This window comes from Plecotus auritus, assembly GCF_963455305.1.
Source record: "Plecotus auritus genome assembly, chromosome: 1".
Taxonomy (NCBI): domain Eukaryota; kingdom Metazoa; phylum Chordata; class Mammalia; order Chiroptera; family Vespertilionidae; genus Plecotus; species Plecotus auritus.
In genome coordinates, this window is record NC_137770.1 from 144,879,237 (window position 1) to 144,904,660 (window position 25,424).

Consider the following 25,424-nt stretch of genomic DNA (forward strand, 5'->3'; position numbering starts at 1 on the left):
TGATAAAGCTGAAACCAATTTAAGATCTTCGACTTGCTGATCGGTTATATTTGAAGACATTTTGACTGTTCTATCTTTCACTGTTTTAGCAGGCAATGGTAACTCTTTAATTTTTTTTAGAATATCTGCTTTGTTCTTAAAATCCCGATATAGCTCTTCGGATGCATTTATAAAACAACTTTTTATGTATTTGCCGTCTGTATATGGTTTTCCTCTCTTAGCAATCTCTTGACTAACCACAAAACTTGCAATATTAACATTGTTGGAAGATTGCATCCAGTAATTAAATACAGAACTTGATTTTTCTTCACTCTTCTGAAGTTCCTCAACTGCTTTCTTCCTTGCATCACCGACAGGATATTTAGTACTAAATGACACGTGTTTAGTTGTAAAGTGTCTCTCCAAATTTGATTTCTTGTTATGCGCCAATTTTTCCTGACAAATACGACAGGTCGGAAGGCCATTTAAGTTTTGAATAAATGCGAAAGTCTCGGTCCATTCAACTTTAAATTCACTGTTTTCGTCTTCTGTTTTTCTTTGCTTCTTCTTTGTAGCCATGTCAAACAGGGCACCTAAAAAAAAGTTTCATTTTATAATATTAAAGCCACCAACACAAAATAATTACAATTCTTAAATTGATGACAAAAATACCTGTAATATTTGCAGCTGGTTGGAAAAATACAGGTAACTTTATGCTTCGAGTAGGTACTTTTGTCACCCACGCACGATTTGCAGACGCGACTAGCACTAACCACTGCACAATGAGACTGCTGGCTGACTGGCTCACTCAACTCGTGCGTGAGTCGCGCGCGCCTGCCCCGCGCTGTGTATCCCGCGGCCTGCCTGCGCCACGTCTCCTGTCGCCCGACCCACCGACACCCCCACTTCTTCTAACGCCACTTCTTCAAAATAGATTCGCCCAGGCTGAAAACCGACTTCTGTGCATGGGCCATGAAGTTTCAATCGCACTGTATGTGTGCGCCCGCACGGGGTATTTTGTGGAAGAGCCACACTCAAGGGGCCAAAGAGCCGCATGTGGCTCGTGAGCCGTGGTTTGCCGACCACTGTCCTAGTTCATAGGTCAGTGCTCAACCACTGAGCCACACTGGCCAGGCATGAATGTTTTGTTCTTAGGCACAAAGGGGCCTATGAGGGGGTCCCCAAGATCACCCCCAGGTTTGATGATTCTCGGCCTCACAGGACAGCATAGAGTCGTACTCAGGGCTCTGATTTATTACTGTGAAAAGATACAGAGCAAAATCATCAAAGGAAACAGGTGTGTGGTGCGAAGTCCAGATGACACCAGAAGCAAGCTTTCAGAGCCCTCTCCCAGAAAAACTGCACAGGGCATGCTTAATTCCCCCAGCAATGAGTCATGACCACATGTGTCAAGTGTTGCCAACCAACAAAGCTTGTTAAAGACTCAGTTCCCAGGGTTTTTATTGGAGGCTGTTCATGGAGGTACCTTCTGCCTGGCAGATACCCAAATTCTGGACTCCCAGAAGGAAGCAAGTATTCAGCATAAACCTTAGTGTTTGTACAAACAGCTTAGGCACAGTGTGCCACTCTCGTCAGTTAATGGTGGTGGGACCCCTCCCCAAATCCAGGATCTTGGACACCAGCCAAGGGCCAGCCTTGTAAGCTGGCCTTTCAATTATAGCATCCAGGCCTGCTCTATGAACTCTTTTCTACAGAGCCCTACGGAAATAATGTTGTAATAACAAATTATTTTGACACCTGAGTTCAGCTCTCAAATTTTCTAGTTTGAGTGGAACCATAACAGTGGTTAGGTAAACAAAAAACTAGATAGGGAAGAATTAAGTGCTTGTGAGAGAGAAGACTCAGACAGAAGGAACTGACCTGCAAAGGATTAGGGAGAGATGGTGGGCTGTTTGACTTTGTCAGGGGATGAGAATGAAAACAAAGATTAGAAGTTGCTTACAAAGAGCTAGCAGTCAAAATTAGTGGCCTTCTCTAATGTTAGAGATTTGTATCTATGATTTTGGGCTTCTCAACCTCAGCCCTATTGACGTTTTTAACAGGGTAAGTCTTTGTTGCGGTGGGTGTGCATTGTGGGATATTTAGCAGCATCTCTGGCCTCTACCCACTAGATGCCCAGAGTACCTGTCTCCCCACTCCTCTTCCAGTTGTGGCAACCCAAAATGTCTTCTGACATTGCCAATTGCCAAATGTCCTCTGGGGAAAGTGGTTGAGAACCACTGTATTAACACAGATTTACAATAAAGAAATTCATAAAGACCTTCATTTTATACATTTAAGTAGTATACTAGTATCTCACATTTATAGTAGTTTCCATTTATAAAGCTCTTTCATGTGGTTCTAGCAACAACCTCCTGAGAGAGACAGGAGTATTTTGTTCTCATTATAGAGGTGAAGGCAATGAGACACAGGTTAAGTCACTTTGTAGTAAGGCAAAGAGAGAGTAGTAATAATAGTAATATTACTGGTATTAATAATAGATATTTTATTGAGTGCCTACTGTGAGCCAGACATTGTTTGAAATGCTTTACAAGTGTTAGTTTTGGAACAAGCCTAAGAAGTGTTATCATTATGTCCATTTTACAAATGAGAAATTGAGGCCAGAGAGGTTAAGAAACCTGCCCAAAGACACACAGCTATGAGGTGGAAGAGCCAGATTCAAACCCAGGTGATACGACTCCAGTGCTGTCATGACCACTGGGCTCTCGGTAAAAAGAATCCATGACCACTGGATTCTGGCCCTTGTCCAGTGTGTCCTTTCTCATTACTACCTTTGCGGAGGTTTCCTCTTGCTTACACGGTTGTCTTCACTCTGACCAGCTGGGGTCTACTGGCTTGCATGGAACTTTTCCTACTAGTATATTCTCACCAACTGAATCTCACAGAATAAAAAAAAAAGTTGGAAGTCTTTCTGAGATCTAACTTAGCTATGTCAGATGTAGTCTTCTGTTACTATCTTGATTCTTTCTCTGTTTATTTTGAATATAGCATTTCATGGATTTGTTGCAGCTGCCAGCCTAGTCTTGACTCACACATTTCATCCAATTTTTGAATACTTCAGCAAAGAGACTTCTATTTATGATGCTTAAAGGATTTCACAATATTCATCAGATCTCTCCACCAGCTTCCAGTGTAGTATATGTCACATTTTCACATTTGGCTATATTTTCCAGGAAATTTGTTCATGTATCAATTAATCCACCCCTTCTTTGTATGTTTTTTAAAAGATGTTTTTCCTGCTTCTCTTTGAATACCCATTTCTCAAGCCCCTGTGCCTTCTGTTTTACATTCTTTAAAGAATGAGATATGTCCTTCATCCAGGCTTGGTGAAGAAATCTTCTTTCCTTAAGATTTCTATTCAAGATATTTATTTTAGGAACACCTACAACCATTTAAATATAGTATCTGGAAAGAGCTGGAAGGAACTGTATAGTAGCATCGAGATAGTAGCATTTATAGTTTTAAAATGCTTTGCTTCTCTGTTCCTATATCCTGATGCAGGAGGATGAAACTCCCCTGTCATTTGCAGGAGCGAGGTTCTTGGGGTGCAGCTGAAAGTAGCATTTCCAGAAGACCCCCATGGGAGGAAGAAGGCTTTATCTGCATAAAGTTACATTCCCGGGGTTCCAAAGTCCCCTGCACCTTAAGCCAGTCCTGGAAAAGGCACAGCTGGGAGTTCAGCAGAGTCAGAAACAGGGCCAGAGTCAAGAGCCTCTGTTCCATGTTGCAGTGGGTGCGGCTCAGCCTTCAGGCCAGACTACAGTCATTAGTCCCTGTGTGGAGCCCAGCATGGCCTTGTGCCACGCGGGCGGTGAGGGAGCGCAGCCCCTGCAGCAGGAGTCCCAGGGGAGCTGGCGGGTGAGAGAGAGCTCACTTCTTTGTGTAGACAGGGATGGGGAACATCCGGCAGTATAAAGCCTAGGAAATCATTAGGTCTGGCCCTGCCAAGGCATTAGGGGTGAGGTAATTAAATGTTTAACCAAATACAGCGGGCTAATTTTTAAGTTGATAATTTTGTATGGCCCGAGAATGATGTTATAAATATACAAATGGCCCTTGGGAGAAAAAGGTTCCCCACCCCTGGTTTAGAAGTTTACATATTCAGGTTTCATGCACTTGCAGTGGCCATACCCATCCCTGCCAATTACCTGTGACCAGGTGTGATTGATGGGCACTTACATTCCCATGTCACTCAGACCTCTACTGGGCATGCATCTACTCTGCCTTTGTCCAGTCCCTTCCCCCATCAACCAGCTGGGAATAGACTTCGAGAATGTTAAATGCAGTTTTTTGGCAAAGCTGTGTAAAAGGCATGCCTATATTTTTGGTCATCCTTTTACTCCTTTTCTGTTGAATAATAAACCAGTATCAATCCCATAGGGGACTACTGGCACCTCAGTTTATTTCTGTGTTTGGGTTTCTTTTGAGGTGAGGTAGTAAGTGAGAAGGGGTTGGGACTATGACTTTAGAGCGGAATATTGTTGAACTAGGCAGAGATTACTACATGGACATAATGATAAAAAACCCAGGATTTTCAGATATGTCCAGTTTGGCAAAATTAATTAGGTTTCTCTAGATATTATAATTATTTAAGCTAATGCAGTATGTGCTGCCATTTCTGTAATCACATTTAACTCTGAGTTTTATGTTTCTGATTCATGGGACCATTCCACTCTTCCTTGACCGGTAGGCATTTTTTTCAACACCTTATTCTCTTGAATTTTGCTAGCTCTGAAGATAACTTGGATCTCCAAAGCCTCAGGTTTTAATAGCGCTCATGACTCCTAGTAGTTTCGGATATGAATTCCTTCTTTCCCTCAGCATTTATTATTTTGGTTATTGATACTAAACTGAACGCTTTCTCCCAGATCAAAATTTTCAATAATTTCTTTCTGTTTTGCCTCTTTAGAGAAGTTATGTTATACGTGGGTGAACCCACTATTACAAAATCACTGAATTTTAGAATTGAAAAACATCGGAAAAACGTGCAAAGCATTGCTGTCTGTTTATAGTTGTCAGGAGAATTGCTCAGGAGGTCAGTAAGTTTGCTGCTTTGGCCATCAGTACAGCAGAGTGTCTTCTAAAAGGCAGCAGAAGCTTTCAGATTTTTCTTTTTAGTGCAAACCTCGTTCCAAATAGAACTTAGTATTAAATGCCAATATCTAGCATATAAAAGTGGTGTTTTATTTATATGCATGTACTTTGTAAGTTCAGATCAATCAGTTTTCTCATTGTAATGTCAAATGATGAGAATAATTAGATTATTTTCATGAAATGATACTTCCAAATGAGAGGGAGGAGTGGTAAGTGAGGTTTCCCTAGCCTCAAAATAGAATGATTTTTGCCTGATGTGAAGGAAATTCATGTACTCACCGGAAAGCAGTTGCAAATTATAGCCCCTCCGCCTCCCCATTCACTTTTCCATCTCTGTTTAAAATTTAAACAGACTTTTTAATTACACACAAATGGCAGGAGTAGGTTGTCCCTCCAAAGTCTGCCTCCAGACTAACTTACAAGTTAGTACAGCAGGGTTTCAGTGGGCTAAACTAGCTGTAACAAGTTTGAGAGTAGATTTTAATTACAATCTTTAAAGTAGTTAAAAGACATATGTAAATTCTTAAATTGAAACAGTCGTGGACCCTTGAAAATCTCTGCGAAACTTTATTTTACAGAATGCGTTTTTTAAAAAGTGCTTCTATTATTTTAGCTTTAAAGTGGAGCCATATACAGTTGCTACACTTGAAAGTCCGGTAACATTCAGCTTTCTGAGATTGACTTGCAAATGTTACAGAACATACCGACGTTGTCTGTCCAGCTTCATGCGTGCAGCACAATTCAGAAGTAGCCCCCAGGGTGTGGCTGACACAGAGTCTATGACTTCAGGGAGAGACCTGCCTCCTACCTTCCTCACTGAGTCAGTAACTCTAGTTTTTACCAACATTTGAAACAAACTTGACTATCTAGTGTCTGGGTTAGAAGAAGGAAAGCAAAAGAAAAGAAGATGTGAACGGCAGAGGGCTGAGTGTGAGAAGTGATCTCTTGACAGTCCCACAGTTAGAGAAGCGCAGTGATCACGTACGCTTCAGGCCGTCCCAGCCCTGTGTACTCGGAAAGCACTGCTGCTTTCTATCGCCATATGATCGTAACTATTAAGATGACCCCGAGGAGTTATAAAATTCAAATTGGGTTAGTTTACGCTCTAAGAAGGCAGAAAAAATGATGTAAAGCTTTTTGAAGGATGTTAATGAAAGTAGTTAAAGTGCTTCCAGTAAGTTATGGGGTTTTAACTTCAGTTATCTGGAAAGTATACTTATGTGGGACATTTCATTACTGAAGAACACTGGCAAAATGAGGCATTAATGGATGTTTTCCTACCACAAATATGACTCCACAGGGCTACAAAATGTGTCTAATTCTTATTTCAGAAGTGCTAGTGTACTTTTGGTAGGATGTTCAGAGTTTATTTGCATTGACAAACGGTTACTCCATGAACCTTCTCATAGGAAGCCAGGAACGGGGATGTGATATCAGATGGCGATAGAAAAGAACCTTCTACTGGGAGAGCAGAGTTTGAAACAGTGAGGCATAGAGGACTTTTGAGAGACAACAGGGTGGACATCACCAGGGAGGGGCCTCTTTGAAGAACAGCCTTGAGTTCCACAGCTTTTGTGGTGATGGAACCGCAGCAGCTGAGGGATCCTGAGGACCAGCTGGGCATGGCGGGGGATGGGGGTGGGGGTGGGAGGCAGCCATGAATCAGTGTTGTGTCCTTACCCACAGCGGGCAGTAAGTGCCCTCACTTCACCAGCAGGAGGGCCTGTATGTTTGCGTGTGTGTTACATATATGATAGAACACGGTGAAGCTTTGCTGTAGCCATGTATGTTACATATATGATAGAACATGGTGAAGCTTTGCTGTAGCCTGACCTGTGCTCTCAGGTTTTGGCTGATTGTTATCTCCCCATCTCCCCCTACTCTTCCTCCTTCCCTCTCTCTTCTCTTCTTTTCATAAATATTTATTGAAGTCATACTATGAGCCAGACACTTGGTAGGTGCTGAGTGTGTTCTGACAAAAGGCAGGACAGCCTGTTCTTGCTGCCACAGAACTCTCCTTGTGCTGTGAGACAGAGACATGTCAACAGGAACATACAGATGGATATGCTAAGGTTATAATGGGAAAGAAAGTACATTCCAGGCACGTTGGAGAGACCAGGAAGGCTTCCTGAAGAAAGTGCATCTAAGGCGAGTCCTAAGTGATAAGGAGGAGTTTGCCAAGTAGGCGGGTGGGAGAAGAATAAGTGTTTCAGGGCAGGGGAAGAGCATATGGGGACAGAGGTGGTAAAGAGAAGGGTGAACTCCATGGCCAGAGCATGGGGGATGAGCAAGAATTCTGCAGAGGCCTGATCATGGGGGAAGATAGGATGCTGGGCTTTATTCTTAGATCCGTGGGGAGCCATTATCCCAGAGGGATAATGTAATCAGATAGACATTTTAGAACATTTGTTCTGGCAATTCAGATTGGAAGGGCAAGATTGGCAAGTGTTGTAGTTACCTGAAGATAAATGTGGCCTATAATGAAAAAAAATGCAATGGAGGTGGAGAAAAGTTGATGTAATTGAGCCATATTTAGGAGATAGAAGTCATAGACTTGGTGATTGATGGATAGGATGTGTGAGGAGTCAAGATTACTTCAGGTTTCTGGCTTGGGTGGTTGGGCACTAATAAATGAAAGAGAATACAGGGGAAGACTTGGGGTGGGGTGGGAAGATGGACAGTTGCGTTTCAGACTGGCTAATTTTGTGGTGGGCATGGGATATACACAAGTGGAAATGCCATTGGATCCGAATGGAGTAATTAGCACTTAGAGAGGAGGTGCCCAAAACTGTGGGAATGAATGAGATCAACAAAAAGAAACCCACAGGAGACAGAGAAGGAAGAGCTAGATGGGGAGAAGCCAGGTCAGGAGTGTGTGATAACACAGAAATCAAGAAAGGGCATTCAGATGGAGGGAAAGCCACACAAGAGGAAGACCAAAAGATGTCTGTTGGGTGTGTCCACAGGAAGTCATCGTAACTGTGACCAGAGAAACTTATGGAAACAGAAGCTAGAAGCCAGAATGCATAGAATTGGGGAAAGAGATGGAGAGGAGATGAGCAGGGACAGTGAGTTTAGGCTTATTTTTAAGGAAGTTTGGTTGGAGGAGAGAATAGATTCTAGCCATCACATGCTAGAATGGTATTGGGGTGGATGGAGGGACAGTAAAAGCTAGGAGAGCCTTGAGCATACCTGGATGCCAATGGCAAGTAGTTAAAAGCATAGAGAAGCTGAGGCTGAAATTTGGGGAGATAGTAGGAATAAATGGGTGATAGAGGGTCCTGAGAATGGAGGAGGGTGTGGGATCCAGAATAATTATACAGAGATGACCTTAGCTAAGAGGAAAGACACCTCTTTCCATTGGGACAGAGGGAAGAATAAAACATTTGGTGTGAAAAGCATTGTTTTGTATCATAGTATTTTAATTATGTTCTTTAAAAAAATTTCTCCACAGACACTACCCGAAGCAGTCCTTCACTACTGTGGCAGATACACCTGAAAATCTCCGCCTGAAGCAGCAAAGTGAATTGCAGAGTCAGGTAATGTCTAGAAGGCCCATTTTTGTTACATTGGTACTAAATACTATTCACAAAGTCACTCTTTGGAGCTCTTGTCATCGTACTGTTCACGCCGGGTCTCTGGCCAGTATGGAGCTGAAAGCAGGCCTGGGTGGGCATTCTGAGCGGAACTGCTGAACATCTGTTGCATCCTGGTCTTGGATCATCCTGACATTGTTGGTTGTGTTATTCACATGGGACTAGGGTGAGTAAACGAGTTCTGGTCAGAGCTAGTGTTTCCCAACAATATTGATTTATTTGGTCCTAAATATTTAAAAACATCTTATGAATAGCTTTCCCACACCACATATGCAGGGGGAAAAGAGGTGTTAACTTGACCCAGTTGCAGTGCATGCGGGACTAACACCCTGTCTGTGTGGCTCACACCAGTCACTAGCTTTGTTTTCATCTTGTCACTTTATTCATATTTCTTTCATATGTCACACTGACAGCATGAACAAAGTTTAGAACACCACATTTGGCTCCCAGTCAACCATTTTGGTTGGAAACCTGCCTTCAATATGGCGAAACACATTGGTTAAGACCAGGGATTTGAATGGCAGTGTTTTTTGCAGGGACGCCTCGTCTTTTCTTAAGAAACCCAGTGCGCTCTCCTTAGGTGTAGTTTCTTGCTGCAGGTCTTGCCAGCCATGGTGTAGGAAGGTTCTGAGGAACAACACTGAACCCTATTGGTCATCAGTGTACAGGCACACTTCATTTTATTGCACTTTGTTATTGCGCTTTGCAGATATTGTGTTGTTGTGTGTTTTTAAAAAATAAATTAAATGTAAAACCCTCTACCAGCAAAAAAGAATATGACTCTTCAAAGGCTCAGATGATTGTTAGCACTTTTTAGCAATAAATAGTTTTAATTAAGTTATGTACATTGTTTTTTTAGACATAATATTATTGCACACTTAATAGACTACAGTAGAGTATAAAGAATTTTTATATGCACCAGGAAACAAAAAATGTAACCTGACTTGCTTTATGGCTACCTTTGCTTTAATGCTGTGGTCTGGAACCGAACCTGCAGTATGTCGGAGGCATGCCTGTGGTGAAATGACACCAAGGATGGGGAGGAAGGGTTGGGATGTGATCCCCCTGCTGCTGTTCATTGGTGGGGACCTTGGACCAGCCACTCTGATCCTTTGTGCTAATGTAAAATGAGATGATCTATCTTATCTTCTCTAACTGTCTTGAGGGTAACTGCAAATATCAAATAGGTATGAAAGCATTTTGAAGAGTTAAAAAATATATGAGTGTGGAGGCTTATTATTATTATTATCCCTGAAAATCCTTGCTATGAAAAAGGGAGAAGAGAAGAATGTGTGAAGGAAAGAGGTGTCTAGCTAGTACTCTTTGAAAACGTCAGGCTGTAGCTATTCTTAATGAGAATAGTTAGCTCTCAGTTGCACCGGATTTAATTATTTCCATGCAGGTTTGTCAGAAGGGAGATAGTAGATCCCATCATCCTCTTTCCGGGAGACTTGGGACCACTTCACAGTCCATTTAATTAGAGGAACTGTAACTCAAAATAGAGTTTACTGTTGGTTAACAATGCCACCAAGATTTGGTTGGCCATTCGTTTTTGATTTGTGTAAAATGCAAATTTTTGTGTGCTAAGCCATTAGTTCAAAAAATTGAGAGCTGGCCAAAGAGAGGCACCGTTGAGAGTGGGCAGGAACACCTTTTGCTCATTCACACCGCGGAGGGTGTCAGAACTTGGCTGCAGTCTTTGCAGATCCAATATGCCTTCCTTCTCAGCAAGTGAGGATTAGTTAGATAATTCTGCAGCAGTACTTTGAGCACATTGGAAAGCAGTACTAGATTAAGCAATCAAATATTTGTTTCCTGTCTGTTTATATCCTTGTTCTGTGTGAAATAATTTATAATTAGTTAATCCTCTTTCACAGAGCTCACAGGGTGTTTGAGGAGACAGGACTACACCCCTCAACCAAGAGTGTTTATGTTTAATTTACAGTATCCTTAGGATAAGTGCTTCATGCTGGGGCGGGATTTGAGTGGAGCCTTGAAGGTTAGGAAAGGGTCTGGGTATGGCTGGGCCAGGGTGGCTCAGGGTTTGAGCATTGACTCATAAACCTGGAGGTCACGGTTCAATTCCTGGTCAGGGCCCATGCCCGGGTTGTGGGCTCAATCCCTAGTAGGGAGTGTGCGGAGGCAGCCTATTGATGATTCTCTCTCATCATTGATGTTTCTCTCTTTCCCTCTCCCTTCCTCTCTCTGAAACATATTTAAACAAAAAAAGAAAGGATCTGGTCTGGTCCCTGGTCTCCTTCCTTTGGAATGTACATGCTCCCTTTGGGTTCAGTTAGTGATCATGGGTGCCTTCAGCTTGGTCCAGGGATAAACATTTAATGTGTCTTACCTTGTGCCTGATTCTAGAATTGCAAATTAAAAAGTAGCTCACTGTTTTATGAAAGGCTTATTTTATTCTCCCTCATGTAGCAAGTTGCAAGCTTCAGAGGCAGCATGAACAAATATGATAGGCTGGTGGGACAAGAGCAAATAGAGGCATTCACAAAGCACTATGGGGTCTCCAAGGAGTGATCAGGTAAAGGCATGATAGTGTATTTTGCTCAAATATCATGTCCTCTAAGAAATGTAGGACTTCATAAGGCAGACAGTGTGGGGAAGTTCACGTCAATTAAAAAAACGTGTTGAATTGGGGTGGGCATTGGGGAGGGGGTATAAAGGCTTCATCTTCACCATCAATCTTGCTCTATTCTGGGCACATAATTTTACATATATTATTGCATTTAATCTCCTACAGCCCTATGAGACAAGTATTTATTATGATCTCTAGATGAAACACTCAACCTTTAGAGAATATAGATAACTTGCCCTTGCAAACTCACTAAGGAGTTGAACTTGGAATAGAACCTAGTTCTGTGAGCTGCCAGTGTCCATACTCTTCTAGTCCCTTTACTCAGAGGACACCTAGAAAAAGAGATCTGTAAGCAAAAAATTGCAGTGCAGTGTGATAGTGCAGACTATGAAGGTAGAATTTTGCAAAAAGTGCAAAAGTCACACAGAGGAAGAACTCCTCCTCCTCCTCCTTATTATTATTCTGTTTGAGAAATGGAAGCCCTTCCATAAGAGCATTTCTATTTAATATCTGTCCTAATGGTAATATTCATTAGTGAAAATTGATTTAATTTTAACATATTAAATTATTTGCTTTTGTGGCAGAGCATTTTCTTAGAGTTTTGATGTGAAGAATTCTGAACAGCTCAACAGTTTGGGTGGAAAATTGACTATTAATATTTTGATAACTTGTGGTGCTAAAAGAGTCAAATTTATTCATAAACTTTAAGTTTTGACATTCTGAAATCCTTTAGAATTGTTTGCTTAAAGCTAATTTTTTTCTTTCCATTCATTAACTTCCCAAATGAGCCAAAATGAAAGAAAAACAAAAGTTAATTTTCAGTCCAACCTCCCCTTCCCCTTCCCTTTCCCCTCCCCTCCTCTCTCTTCCCCTCCCCTCCCCCCTCCCCCTTCCCCTTTCCCTTCCCTTCCCTTCCCTCTCTGAGTTATAAACACTGCTAGCATTTTTAAGTGTTAGATCTTCTTAAGCTTTTTAGGGATCTTCTAATATATTAGATGCCAGATTGTCCTAATAAAATGGTATGAAATATTGGAGACTAAATGAGTAAACTATGAGTTAGTTTTTAAGAAGTGGAGCTTGACAGTGGCTTACAGGCATTATCCAATCCAGCTTGCAAACAACTGTTGCATGTGCACTTGGCCAGCCACTGACCATGGATGTGGACTGACTTGGAACTTGGTGGGTGGGGGGGGGGGGGAAGAGAGAGAGAGAGAGAGAGAGAGAGAGATGAAGAGAAGCACTTCCATGTCACTAGCTCCCTTTTCATCACACATCACAGGATGAGCTGCTTCAAAGAAATAACAAATGGTGGTTAGGCACCCCCACTTGTTCACAGAGCCCATTCAGCAAGGAGTAAAAGGAAAACACCACTTCTAGTGGTATTAGTGACATTATCCTTTGCCTGTAGGGCATCAAGCTTTCATTGCTAGCCTTGGGATCAGTAAAATATTTTTTTTTCTAGGAAAGTGTGCCCTGAGTTCCAAGCCCTACCTTACAAACTAAACTTCTGGAACACAAATGTTTTGTAAATTAGGGAATCCCTAAACTTCAAAAACTTAGCAAGATGAAAAGCCTCTTAGGAGAGAAATTTTCTTAACTTATTTTAATATCATGTTGTAGCAAATGCTTCTTTTTTCAGGCTGTGTAGCATACTTTTATTGGAAGAAGAGGCACAGATGTTTTGAGTACTTTGAATCAGGCTCTGCAGACTTCTTAAAGCTATGGAAATGTTTCTTCAAATAGAATTTGGAGTGGAAGCCCCTCTAGAAAAGAGAGCAGAATAGGGCTGTTGTCATTGGAGTAGGAAGCAGACCCCTGTGCTCTCCATGTCTCCCTTGCTTCTCCTCATCCTCCATGCCCAGGGCCCTGGCTGATCATCTTAGGAAGCCCTGGGCCTAGATAGAGCAGAGTTCTGAAAACCACTGCTCAAAACAAAGATGGAATGTTAGCTACTTCCCACTTAGTTGTTTATGGGATTGGCTTAGCTGTTTGCAGTCATCCTGAAAATAATAGAGATTTGGGGCTCACTGTGTCCTTGCGTGGAGTGTGTGTGATTTATGAGTGCTCTAAGATGAAAGGTTGAAAGTGATTATGGAGAGAATACAAAACATTCTGGAACCTTTGAGTTTTCATTTTGAATTTGTGCTGACTCTTTTTTAATCTTACACATTTCTGTAGAGGCATAAAAAACATGGCTCATAGGGAAGGAATATGAAACAGGATAGTAGGAAGTGTGAGAAGGTAATGTGGTTTTTTTATGGGGAACATAATAGTTAGACATCTTTGTAGGAGAAATGAAGACACATGTTTAGTATAAACCTCTGGAAGTTCAAGGAGGCAGTGTGTGATATGTATTCTCTTTCTGTGGCTTGTCCTTGGCATCTTTCTGCAGCTCCTTATTCTAAGTTCCACGTCAGGAGGGTTTTTCTCTCAGTTATCTGTCATCTAACCACCTAGTAAGGTGTTAAATAATTACCTAGAGCAGTGGTCGGCAAACTGCGGCTCAGGAGCTACATGCGGCTTGCGAGCCGTGGTTTGCCGCTCTGTTGACTAATGAGTTTGCCGACCACTGGGCTAGGGCAACCACCAATGTTTTTTAGTCAGAACCTGTTCCCATCCAGCTAGAGAATGTTTGAACCTGTTCCCTTCCAGCTAGGGCAAGAGTCTTCTCAGATGGCAGCTGCATTTTAATTGGGTGTCATTGAAGACTGACTTCCTTCAGAGCAACGAAACCCTGACTATGGAACTTTAGTTACTGTCCAAAGATGATTGGGGAGCTATTTTGGAAAGCATCCTATGTATGATTCAAATTTCATGCCAAATTTTATTTGCCAACAAATCATGTGCCAAATTCTATGCTAGATACTGGGATGCTATAGTGAGCAAACCCAGATGAAGCCCTCACTCTCAGAGGACTTATAGTGTAGTGGGGAGAGGATGATAAATTAACAAAAGGAGGTAAGATTGAACATGTGACAAGAGGTGCAGAGAGAAGCTGTGTAGATTTTAATTATGTTTCAAAACATTTTCAGGGAGTTGGAGGTCTGAGTGCCTTCCGGCAGACAGATCCATATGGGATCTGAGAGTGTTCGGCTGCATCCTGCCCAGCTGCGGATCCCATTTCTAAATGCATATCTTCTGTTTCCATTTCCTGGTCTTAGTTGACTGCTTTTCGCTCGGTCCTCTTCCCTTCCCTTATCTCATCCAACAACCTCAGACTTCTAAACAGGAAGGCTGTCTCTCCCGAGAGTTTTTGTTGGTAATTCTTGTATTCTGCTGATCTTAGGCAAGAAGCCTTTTATATTTGCCTTTTAATTTTTCACTTTCTTTGAACCTCATTTTGGGGGCTTTATAGTTCCCATCTTTTGATTTTTCACCATCTGATGCTGTATTCTGATCCTACGGTACCGCTTCTCCCTTCCCACAATAAGCGCTTTCTCATGTGTGTAAGGTAAAAGTTCACAAGCAGAAGCTTCAGCATGCTTTTCAAGGTTGCGAGGCAGGGAAAAGGATGAGAGATTATGTTTCACATATCGGAAGAGCTGAATGTGAATAAGGACTTCAAAGGAGAAATATTAATTCACTCGATGGGGCACGTTTCTTTCAGGGAACATAACATGCTGTGCAGATGTTAACTCTAACCCCACCATTCCCCATAAGTCAGATTGTTTTTCTAGTTTCCTTCTGGATGAAATGATGCAGGAGACAAACATGCCAGTAGTGTCAGACAGGAAAATAACCAAGATGTTTTGATTTGCTGTGTCAGGCTGAGGTTTTAGGGTCTTTCACCATAGAGGTCTGGTCTTCTGCTCCTCACCGTCTGAAGTGACCCGTATTCTTTCCGTCTGCTCTCAGAGTCCCAGCCTAGTGGTCCTCTGCCTTCCTGGCTCATCCTGTCTCCCTTGGTGGAGGGTGTAGACTGCACTTGGCTGTCAAGCTGCAGCCTGTGTGTTCTTATTCCCTGGGTCCTGGAATTAGCCATTCGAATAACCAGCCCATCAAAATTGTGGCTCTGAGGTCATGAATATAAGAGCTGCAATGAGGAAACTGTGTTAAAATATTAAATTAATGTATTTTTTTGTCTTTCTTTGCTGTTAATTATGTTCTGCCATACTACCTCACACTATGGGTCCAGAGAAGGAAGAGTGAACCCCACTTTGGGAAGGAGGGGATGTGGTCCCACATGCAGGGTAATGCCTATCACTGGTCTGGCCATGGTGGATTATAAAATTTTAGGAAGAAGGCAGAACAATCAGAGAGTGAAGTACGACTACCCCTCTCTCTTCTGGCTGAACTTTTTTGAGAAGGAAGATAGAGAAGTTTTAGGTAGGTGGAGAGAGAGTGAGAAGCAGAGAAGACCACTCCGCAAGGTAGACTCTGAACTGTCTGCTACCTCAGCAGTGAACCTGGGGCCCCCACAGCAAGGTGGGCAGGGGAGAACTTGAGTTCCACTTCCCAGCATTTTAGTGTCTCAGGTGGCATGGAAGGTGACGAAGTTCCAGTGCACCTTGTGGAGAGGTACCCAGGTGCTTGTTGGGAGCTCTCTGGGGAGTGTGCAGGCAGGGAGTAGCGGTAGGGCCTCAGTGAGCAGGAAGGAGGGGAAGATTCAGCAAGTGGTACCAGGCTCTTTCCAGTCAGGGGAGAATGCACCATGAGGTCCCAGCCACCATCTTCAGCATCAGACACCAGCAGGACACCCAGTGATGGAGAGGACAAGGAGATGCCAGCGAGGACAAAGCGATTAGAGGAGAGAATGGGCCTGGGTCTGAGACTTCCCTCCTCCTGCACTCTGAGGCCACTGAAGCTGCCTCTGCTCGTACACACTTAGATACGATCTTGGAGAGGAGCCAGGAAGTAGGAGGAAACCCGAATTTACCCAAGTTGATTGTCTAAATCATTGAATGGGGTCATGTTAATGGTTGGGACTAAATTTAGCCCCTCTCACTTTGACTTGTGAGAAATAGCAGAGCAGTTATAGGAATAAGGACAATGTACTTATTTATATTATCTCAATAGATGGTAAATAAGTTGCTAACCTTTGATTTTATTTGGTAAAATATAGCATTAGATCAGCCGTCAGGAGAGCTGGGTTCTAGTCCTGCCTCTGCCACTAAATGTGACTTTGGGCACCGCTGATGTTTTCCCGGCATAAAATAATGGGTTTTAACTAACTGATCTCTAAAATGCCTTCTAGTTGTGATGATCTTGATTGTAGTACAAAAATGTTCTGCAATCACACGTGCAGTTCACAATAAAAGAACTTGAAGAAAAGGAACTATTATGCTTTCTTTTCTGCCAAAATCGGACCTGCCATTTCATTTGACCATTCTCTAGGTTAGTCTCAGATATTGCCTAAAGGTCCTAATGGGGAGGTCACATAGGTCTGATAAAGTTGATTGGCAAATCAGTTTCACATTTGAAGCTATGTCTAATTTTACACCAGAGGACAAAAGACAAAACTACTTATAGTCATAATATAGGTTCACTGATAGCAACTAGTCTTTAGTACTGTCTGCTTTCCAAATTTATGTAAAAGTAACTAGAATATAACTCTACACGTTAATATAATTTTAGGAAATGTCTTAGTTATTTTATTTCACTTCCTTTATGCGTTCTTTAAAAATTCCTTCCTGAATGACTTTGATTGATTATATGGTAGGGCTTGTACTTTCAAAGTTGGTCTGTTGTCTGGACAGTGCTACTATTTTTTTTTTTACCACCCCTTTTTCCTTTCTGGAAGCAGTTTGTTTTGCTGAGGCCTACAGCCTTGAGTTGATTCAATGGACGTGAGGAGTTGCTCAAGGATAAAACGTGGTCTTGCTCAGTTCACTGCTTCTCTACGCTTCCTCACACAGAGATGCTCACTCAAAGCAAGTCCATTTCATTAAATAAGTAGGTATGGAGGGGACTATTTCTTAATACTCTTAATTAATTCTCTTAATTTCCTAATAATGTATTTTTTAAAAGGAGGAAGCTGCTCTGAAACCATTGCCTCATGAAAGCACTAGGCAACAAAACCAAATTTGCAGTATCGTATCGGAGTCAGACAAAGCCTCTTGGGAGTAACTTCAAGGGCAGCCAGCAGCACACAGTTGGCCTTATTGGTATACTGAATGTTTCAACTCTCCTAAAGTACCTGTGTTTTCTTTGAGCAGAAATTATCTGGCCTAATTATCATTTCATGTCATCTCAGAACTTTTTTGTAGCTCCCACGGACTTCAGAAGGACCGCCCACTGGAATTCTACAGGGGCCTTGTAAAGTTGGAAACTGACTCAAGAAATTTTATGTAGAAAGATGACTAATTGGCTTCATCCTTTAAAAAAGCTTCCACTGGAACAATCACAGTATTGTATTCAGAAATGGAATCTCTACTTGGGCTTCTGAAAATATTATTATACATTTTTTAATGGAGTGTTTCTCATTAAAAATGTTAAAAGAGAACAATTAGAATTTCCCTCCCTTCCTTCATCACATCCTGTCTCTCTCTTGATTTTTGGTAAAATCAAGGGCCATGATGATGGTCAACTGGAAATTAGATTTCACAAATTTGATCCTTACTAGGAAGGAAATTCTGGGCCCCTTTTGACTGACACTCTTGAGTTCTTATTTGTGTGGAATTGTTTTTATTTCAAGAGAATCTATAATTTATAAACATCTTCAAGGGGGATCTAACAAATATCTTTAGCTAGATTTGCTTCCTAAGCACACAGTGCTTTTATTTTTAATTTTTTAAGAATATATTTTTATTGATTTCAGAGAGGAAGGATGGGGAGAGAGAGATAGAAACATCAATGATGAGAGAGAATCATTGATCGGCTGCCTCCTGCATGCCCTGCATAGGGGATCAAGCCTGAAACCCAGGCATGTGCCCTGACCTCCTGGTTCATAGGTCGATGTTCAATTACTGAGCCATACCAGCTGAGCAACACAGTACTTTTATGCAAAATGATTAAATACAGGGTGGGGCAAAAGTAGGTTTATAGTTGTTTGTATGGAAAATAGCACAATAATTAATAATACTAATAATACAAGAATAAACTCTTTCACATACAACTGTAAACCAACTTTTGCCCCACTCTATATATTAATTTAACATTTTTAAATATGTTTTCATCTTTGTCCTGTTTTTTTTTTGTTGTTTTTAATACTTTTTATTTATTTTTATTGATTTCAGAGAGGGAGAGGGAGAAAGAGCTAGAAACATCAATGATGAGAGAGAATCATTGATTGGCTGCCTCCTGCATGCCCCCTACTGGGTGTTGAGCCCGCAACCCGGGTAGGTGCTCTTGACTGGAATCGAACCTAGGACTCTTCAGTCCTCAGGCCAACACTCTATCCACTGAGCCAAAGCAGCTCAGGCTGTTTTTTGTTGTTTTTAAAAACTATATTTTTATTGATTTCAGAGAGAAAAGGAGAGGGAGAGAGAGACATAGAAACATCAGTGATGAAACATCCTGGCTTATAAGTTTACACTAAACCCCTGAGCCACACTGGCCGGGCTTTGTCCTTTGTTTTAAATTTTAAACTAGAGGCTAGATATCTTAATAATTTAATAGTTATTACATAATAACCATGCTAAACTATTGTCAGGATTATATTTTACCTTTTGATGATCATGTGATAATGTATGAAATGAAGTAGGAACAGTGGAAGGTAATTTTATAAAAAACAGGAGTCTTACAAGAATGAAGAATTAAACAGTTTCTTTAGAAGTGGACAGATGTTTTTCTAATTTTTTCTTGGCATTAATTACACATGAAAAAAAATCATGGCATTCCTGATTTCAAACCTTTACTAGCAAAGAAATCTTATTTAAGAACCCACTGTATTTCCTGTAATTTTTTTTCTATAGAAAGCTGTTTCAATTATTTATTGGTTTAATTTCCATCTACTGAATGCCTCCTTTGCTCAAACTTGCCTGCTCCTGGGCGGAGGGTGTGTGTGGAGAGAAGCCAGCCGCAGTGCAGAAAAGGAGCAACTACACGAGACATGACCCCTGACTTGTAGGTGTTTATTGGGTCTCCTCAAAAGATATGCTCCAAATTCTGTAAACAGTTATTTTTTTCTATACCCCATTTAGCTATCCCCTCTCATTATCCACCGAAATGTTTATCCCTGTGAACGGAAGCCCAAAATGACTCCCTTTCTTTTTACATAGATCAAATAGTACTAATTGATTGAGAAACATTGTACTGGAGAAGAAATGATCTTTTAGCTGGTTTTGAAAACAACTCTTTCTGTTGTTTCCTTCCCCCCACCCCCCTGGCTTGCACCTGTGCCCTTTCATAAACTGTTTGTAGAGCTTGATCCTTCTTAAAAATGTGCATGCATTGTATTTTGATTGCTTTATGGACACAGGAAAACCTCTTCAATAAAATTCACCTTCTTGGGGGGTTATCATCAGCAAAATCAGATCATGTCATCAGTAATATCCCAATCCTCTTGTTATCCTCCAGATCCCAGAGAGGGACTCCTAACCTTTTTTTGGGTCATGGACCCCTTTGGAAATTTGATGAAAACTATTGAACCTCTCCTTTGAAAAAGGTACAAAAGCAAAAATATGTCAACGTTAAAATCTAATTGTAGAGAGTCCATGGGAGCACAAAGACCATTCATCTAGCGTCCCAAGCTTTAGGGAGTGGCCAGGCTGGCCCATGAGAGGAACAGGGCAGAAGACCTGGCTGGGCATAGAGGTCTAGAAGAAACTGGAGGATGGCCACTGGAAGATTATAGATTCCTTGTCTTCTAAGCACAATTTTATTTTATCTTGATTAAAATATTAGCTGTTTTGTGAATGTGAAATGTTACTGCCTGAAAAATAAGCAATCTAGCAACAACTTTTAAAACTTAGAAATACATATACTCTTTGGCCCAGTAGTTTTACTCCTGGAAATCTCTCCTATAGAAACAAGATCACCAGCATGTAAGGCATATGTGCAGGAATCTCTAGGATAGCATTGTTTGTAGTGGTAAAAAACTGGAAACCGAGTGAAAGCCCACCAACAAGGTATTAGTAGAATGAATTATGATAATTTATACCATAGAATATTATGCAGCCACTAAAAAGAATGAATAGAGGTATACCAGATACCTTGGATGTCTATGAGGGATTATTCAGTGAGAAACACAGATACAGAATGGCATATAAATTACAAAACCCTCCCTGTGTGCATGCATGTGCATATCAATGTCTGTATGGACATATGTCTGATTAGGATTATATGTATAGGGAGATAAATATGGACTAATATATACTAGGCTGTTAACATTGGTTCTGGGGGCTTTATCCATGAGTAGAAAAAATAAAGGTGAAAGAAGATTGCAATAATTTTAAAAAACCATATATATGATGGCATTGATGTATTTCTATAAAATCATATATATACATATATATATACATATATATATATCTCAGTGAGTTGTAAAAAGAAATAAAATAATTTAGAAACATATTTGCTTATATACATGTAGTTAAAGCTTTCCTGTTTTACTTCTTTTATAGTCAGTAACACTAGAGTTTTTCAGTTCAGTTTGGCCAGCCTGGATCTCCTTGCTGACTTATTATATTAGACTAGAGGCCCAGTGCATGAAATTTGTGCACTGGGGCTGTGTCCCTCAGCCCAGCCTGCACCCTCTCCAATCTGGGACATCCCTCTCACAATCCAGGACTGCTGGCTCCCAACTGCTCACCTGCCTGCCTGCCTGATTGCCCCCTAACCACTCCCCTGCCAGCCTGATTGGCACCTAACTGCTCCCCTGCTGGCCTGATCGCCCCCAACTACTCTCCCCTGCCGGCCTGGTATCCCTAACTGCCCTCCCCTGTTGGCCTGATCGCCCACAACTGCCCTCCCCTGCCGGCCATCTTGTGACCACATGGGGGCGGCCATCTTGTGCGAGGGTGTGATGGTCAATTTGCATATTATCTCTTTATTACATAGGATGGATTTCCAGTGACTTATTGCTCCAAAGTTATTGTTCTATTATTGAGTGTCTACTTTCTGTCTGGAGTACCCAGAGAACTAAGATGTTTGTGTGTGTGTGTGTTTGTGTTTGTGTGTGTGAGTGTGTGTGTGTGTGTGTCTCTGTGTATCTTTGTGTGTGTATCTTTGTGTGTGTGTGTCAGGGACTATTTACAGCTGCATTTGAGCTTCTTCCCCTCAGACTGTTATTAACCTGTTGGTTGCAGAGCATAGGTACTGTGCTCATGTTAGAAACAACCTAAAAATTTATACCATAATTTCATCTTTTGCCCAAAGATCTTGAGAGAGGATAGCACTGAAAGAATTTTTAGGAAATGCTAGAGGAAAAAGAAGTGTGAGGTGTTCCTGTAGATCATTGTATCTCAAAATTGTGGTTTTCTGCACCCAGATACCAGGTGAGCATGTTGAAAATGTTCATATGTGGGCATGGCCTCAGACCCACTAAGAGAAGTCTCAGAAATCTGCCTTTTACTAAGTGCCCCAGGTAATTATGCATGTAAATATTTGAGAGCCAATTCCACCAAAGTTTATTCCAAATAATGAGCTCTCCTGGCATCCCTCCTCTCTTTAATTCCCCCTCCCCACCAGAATTTTACCAAAACTTTTCCATAATCTTGAACTCCTTTATGGTTGTGGAAAGCTTAGCTGTTTTGCCAATTTGAAATGATTTCCCATACTGCTGCTTTGTAGGATTGACCTGCATCTATAGGTGGGATACTTGGAGTCCCATGTGGCTGTGACAGGCTTCTGAAGATATATACCATTGCTCAGGCTCCATGTCAAGGAAATATAAATAAGAGAAGAAACACTTTAATTCCATTTTAAGACATTTAAATATTTGACTCAAGATGCTCCAGTAAAAGTTTCCTAATATTGAAATGGCCTTTTGTTTTCATCTGTTTGTTCATTAATGATATCTACATTTTAGAGGAGATTATATGAAGAGAAAACTTTTTCAGACAAAATTGTTACTGCCAAACGTACAATTTCATTCAGAATGTAAAGAAATCAGTGTAGGTCAGGAAAAGATAGAATGGTTTTAAAAATCAACAGTCTGATGGTCACATTAAAATCTCTTTCACATAGCAGAGTCAGTATATACATGTATTTATATACACACATATAAGAACAAATTCAGGTTATAATGCATTTTTGGTAACTGTAGAAGTTAAACTGGAGTTTGCACAGATGCTGTCTTTTTTTTTTTTGAATCTTGGGACTACTTTTGGTTTATTTGTAAATATCTATAATAAAGATAAGAACTGAAAGTATTTTTCAGATATCTAAGATTTATCCCCTTTACACACATTTTCCCCACCCTTTTATCTAAAATATCAAAATAATTGAAGCAAAGGCTAATTCATGTGAAAAGTGGCATTATGTGACTTTTTCCACATCCCTCATGAGACTGTGCCTGTGTAGACAACAACCTTAGCACTATTCTGGTTAGAAAGGCCAGGTGTGAGAACCTTTTATCTCCACAGCAGGATATATACAACCCAAGTCAATGCAAGAAACCCATGACATCATCTCTCAATCAATAATCATCGATTGAGTCGAGTTAGTTTCAAAGCTGTGGATTAGAAACCATGAGGGATACAGAAGGAAAAGTCCTGGTTTCTGTCTTTGAAGAGTAATCTGGTTCAGAAAGAAGTTCAAATGTTCAAGTTATGACATGATTCCATAACAAAAGGCCCTTTTAACAAATCGTAGGAAACCAGTATAAAAGGCCTGATTGTGGGCCGGGGAGGTGGTGGAGAGCAGGGACTTTAGTTGGCAGAGAAGCAGTTGAACAGGAACTAGACATGAGGAAGGCCTGAGTGTAACCTATAAAACTGTTTCCACCCAGGAGATGTCAGCTGGATGGCGAGTAGATGGTCATCAGGCGAGTTGTGCTCTGGAGGGTGGGAGAAGCTCTAGAACAGCCGTGGGCAAACTACGGCCCGCGGGCCGGATCCAGCCCGTTCGGCTGTTCTATCCAGCCCGCAGAGCCGAAAGAGCGGAGGGTTCTCTTGCTCTCCCCTCCGCTCCTTTACTTTGAATTTATATTATTTCACACAAACACTCCATCCATGCTTTTGTTCCGGCCCTCCGGTCCAGTTTAAGAACCCACTGTGGCCCTCGAGTCAAAAAGTTTGCCCACCCCTGCTCTAGAAACACATGATGCAGTCCTTTAGGGATCTTATGAATTGCAAAGAAAGTTGGAGCAATTAAAGAAGTCCAGTATGAGAAAGTTAGGAGTCTAGATCAGGGTAGTGACTATGAAATTAGACAGGCAAAACTTAGAGCTACTTTTGGAGAAAACTGGGTACTAGGGTTAACTTGGAAAACAAATTAAGACATATAGTAAAATATTTGGGAAGCTATTAAACTCATCATGGGTTTAATCTGAGACACTATAAATTAGAAGGGAAACAATGGTTTGTGGTGGGAAGCGAACCCAATAAACTGTTTTTTGAATCTTTAATTTTCTGTAAGTTTATGATTTTAGAAGTTTACTTCCTATATAATAAAAGCCTAATATGCCAAGTGTCTGGTCGTCCATTCACCCAATCAAAGCATAATATGCTAATGATATACTAAGGCTGCTCAACCACTGGCTATGATGTGCACTGACCACCAGGGGGCAGATGCTCCAACCTGTGGGTTAGCTTGCTGCTGGGGTCTGGCTGATCGGGACTGAGCGAGATGGGCCGGACATGGCCTGGAGCCCTCCCATGGTTCCTCCCCAGCTGGCCAACTCCCACATCCCTCCCTGGTCCCGATCGTGCACCGGCAGGGTCCCTCAGCCTGGCCTGTGCCCTCTTGCAACCCAGGACCCCTTGGGGGATGTTGGAGAGCTGGTTTTGGCCCGACAGTGGAACGACTGGTCGCTATGATGTGCACTAACCACCAGGGGGCAGACGTTTGATGCAGGAGCTGCCCCTGATGGTCACTGCACTCCCACAGGGGGAGTGCCACTCAACCAGAAGCCAGGCTCATGGCTGGTGAGAGCAGCAGTGGTGGTGTGAACTTCTCTGCCTCCGCAGCAGTGCTAAGGATGTCCGACTGACGGCTTAGGCCCGCTCTCCTCCCCCCCCCCCCCGCTTCTCCCCCTAAGTCATTAGTCGGACATCCTCCAAGGGCTCCTGGACTGTGAGAGGGTGCAGGCCAGGCTGAGGGACCCCCTCGAGTGCATGAATTTTGTGCACTAGGCCTCTAGTATATAATAAAATATAAAAATTATCTAACTGACCTTTGACATGGTAAATAGTCTGCAAGTCAGGATAACTTTGTAAGTGGCAAGTGCTAGATGACTAAATTCTGGTGTTTATCTTCCAAAATAATCTGCTATTGTGTAAGACTGTTTTTTTCCTGCATAGGGTACAAAGCTCTGTTACGATTATTTGTGAATAATTTTTTGTGACTCATGGTAGTAAGATTATTATAAATTAACATTTAAAAGAACAATGTTTCATCAACATAAAAGAACCTCCCACCTTCTCACATCAGGGATACTTTCCTCTTGTCTAAAATGTACCTACTTCTTTTTAGAAGTTGGCATTTACACTGAACTAGGACTTTTTTTTCTCCAGAAAGGAAAAAAGAAATACACTTAGAAAAAACCAACTAAGCAAACCAAATCACCTTGATTACTTCCTATGGAGAAAAAGAACTGGCTTTATTTTTTTTTGTGTGTGTGTGTTTTGAGATCAATTCATATTTGGGAAATAGTGATATTAGGAACATAGAGAACCTGTGGGGTTCTTCGGTGTAGTGGGTGTCAAGAATGAGTACATCAACTTGCTACCCAACAGCAAGGAAGCCAGTTTTTATTTTCTATTGGAAAACAAATCATAGGACTGTTAAAAAGAAAAGGAAAAGAAAAAAGACTTAGTTTTAAAGAGTGTGTTGACTTGCCAAGGAACATTACCGGCTAAGCTTCTACAATCTCTTCACATGTGGAGTGCTTAGTTACCCCCTGATGGCTGAAACTTGGGCTTTACCAATAACGGTATTATTTTCCTGGTTTTTTATTTCCCTGGGGTATCTGTGATAATGCCATACATTATCCTGTAAGTCATTTATTTGGAAGACTGTGAAATTATGTCCACCTTACAAATTGGAAAAACCTTTGGGTAGGAAGTAGGAAGAATCATTTGGTTGTGTGTCACTCTGTGCCT

General features: G+C 41.5%; 1 protein-coding gene across 1 annotated transcript in view; it reads left to right on the plus strand.

Annotated features, from left to right (window-relative positions):
* Window positions 1–25,424, plus strand: part of NEBL (nebulette) — a 396,867-nt gene that overhangs the window by 141,015 nt on the left and 230,428 nt on the right. The window contains exon 3 of the mRNA XM_080675011.1: window positions 8,549–8,633. Coding sequence (XP_080531137.1) covers window positions 8,549–8,633 — 85 coding nt within the window. The remainder of the gene's footprint in view (window positions 1–8,548; window positions 8,634–25,424) is intronic.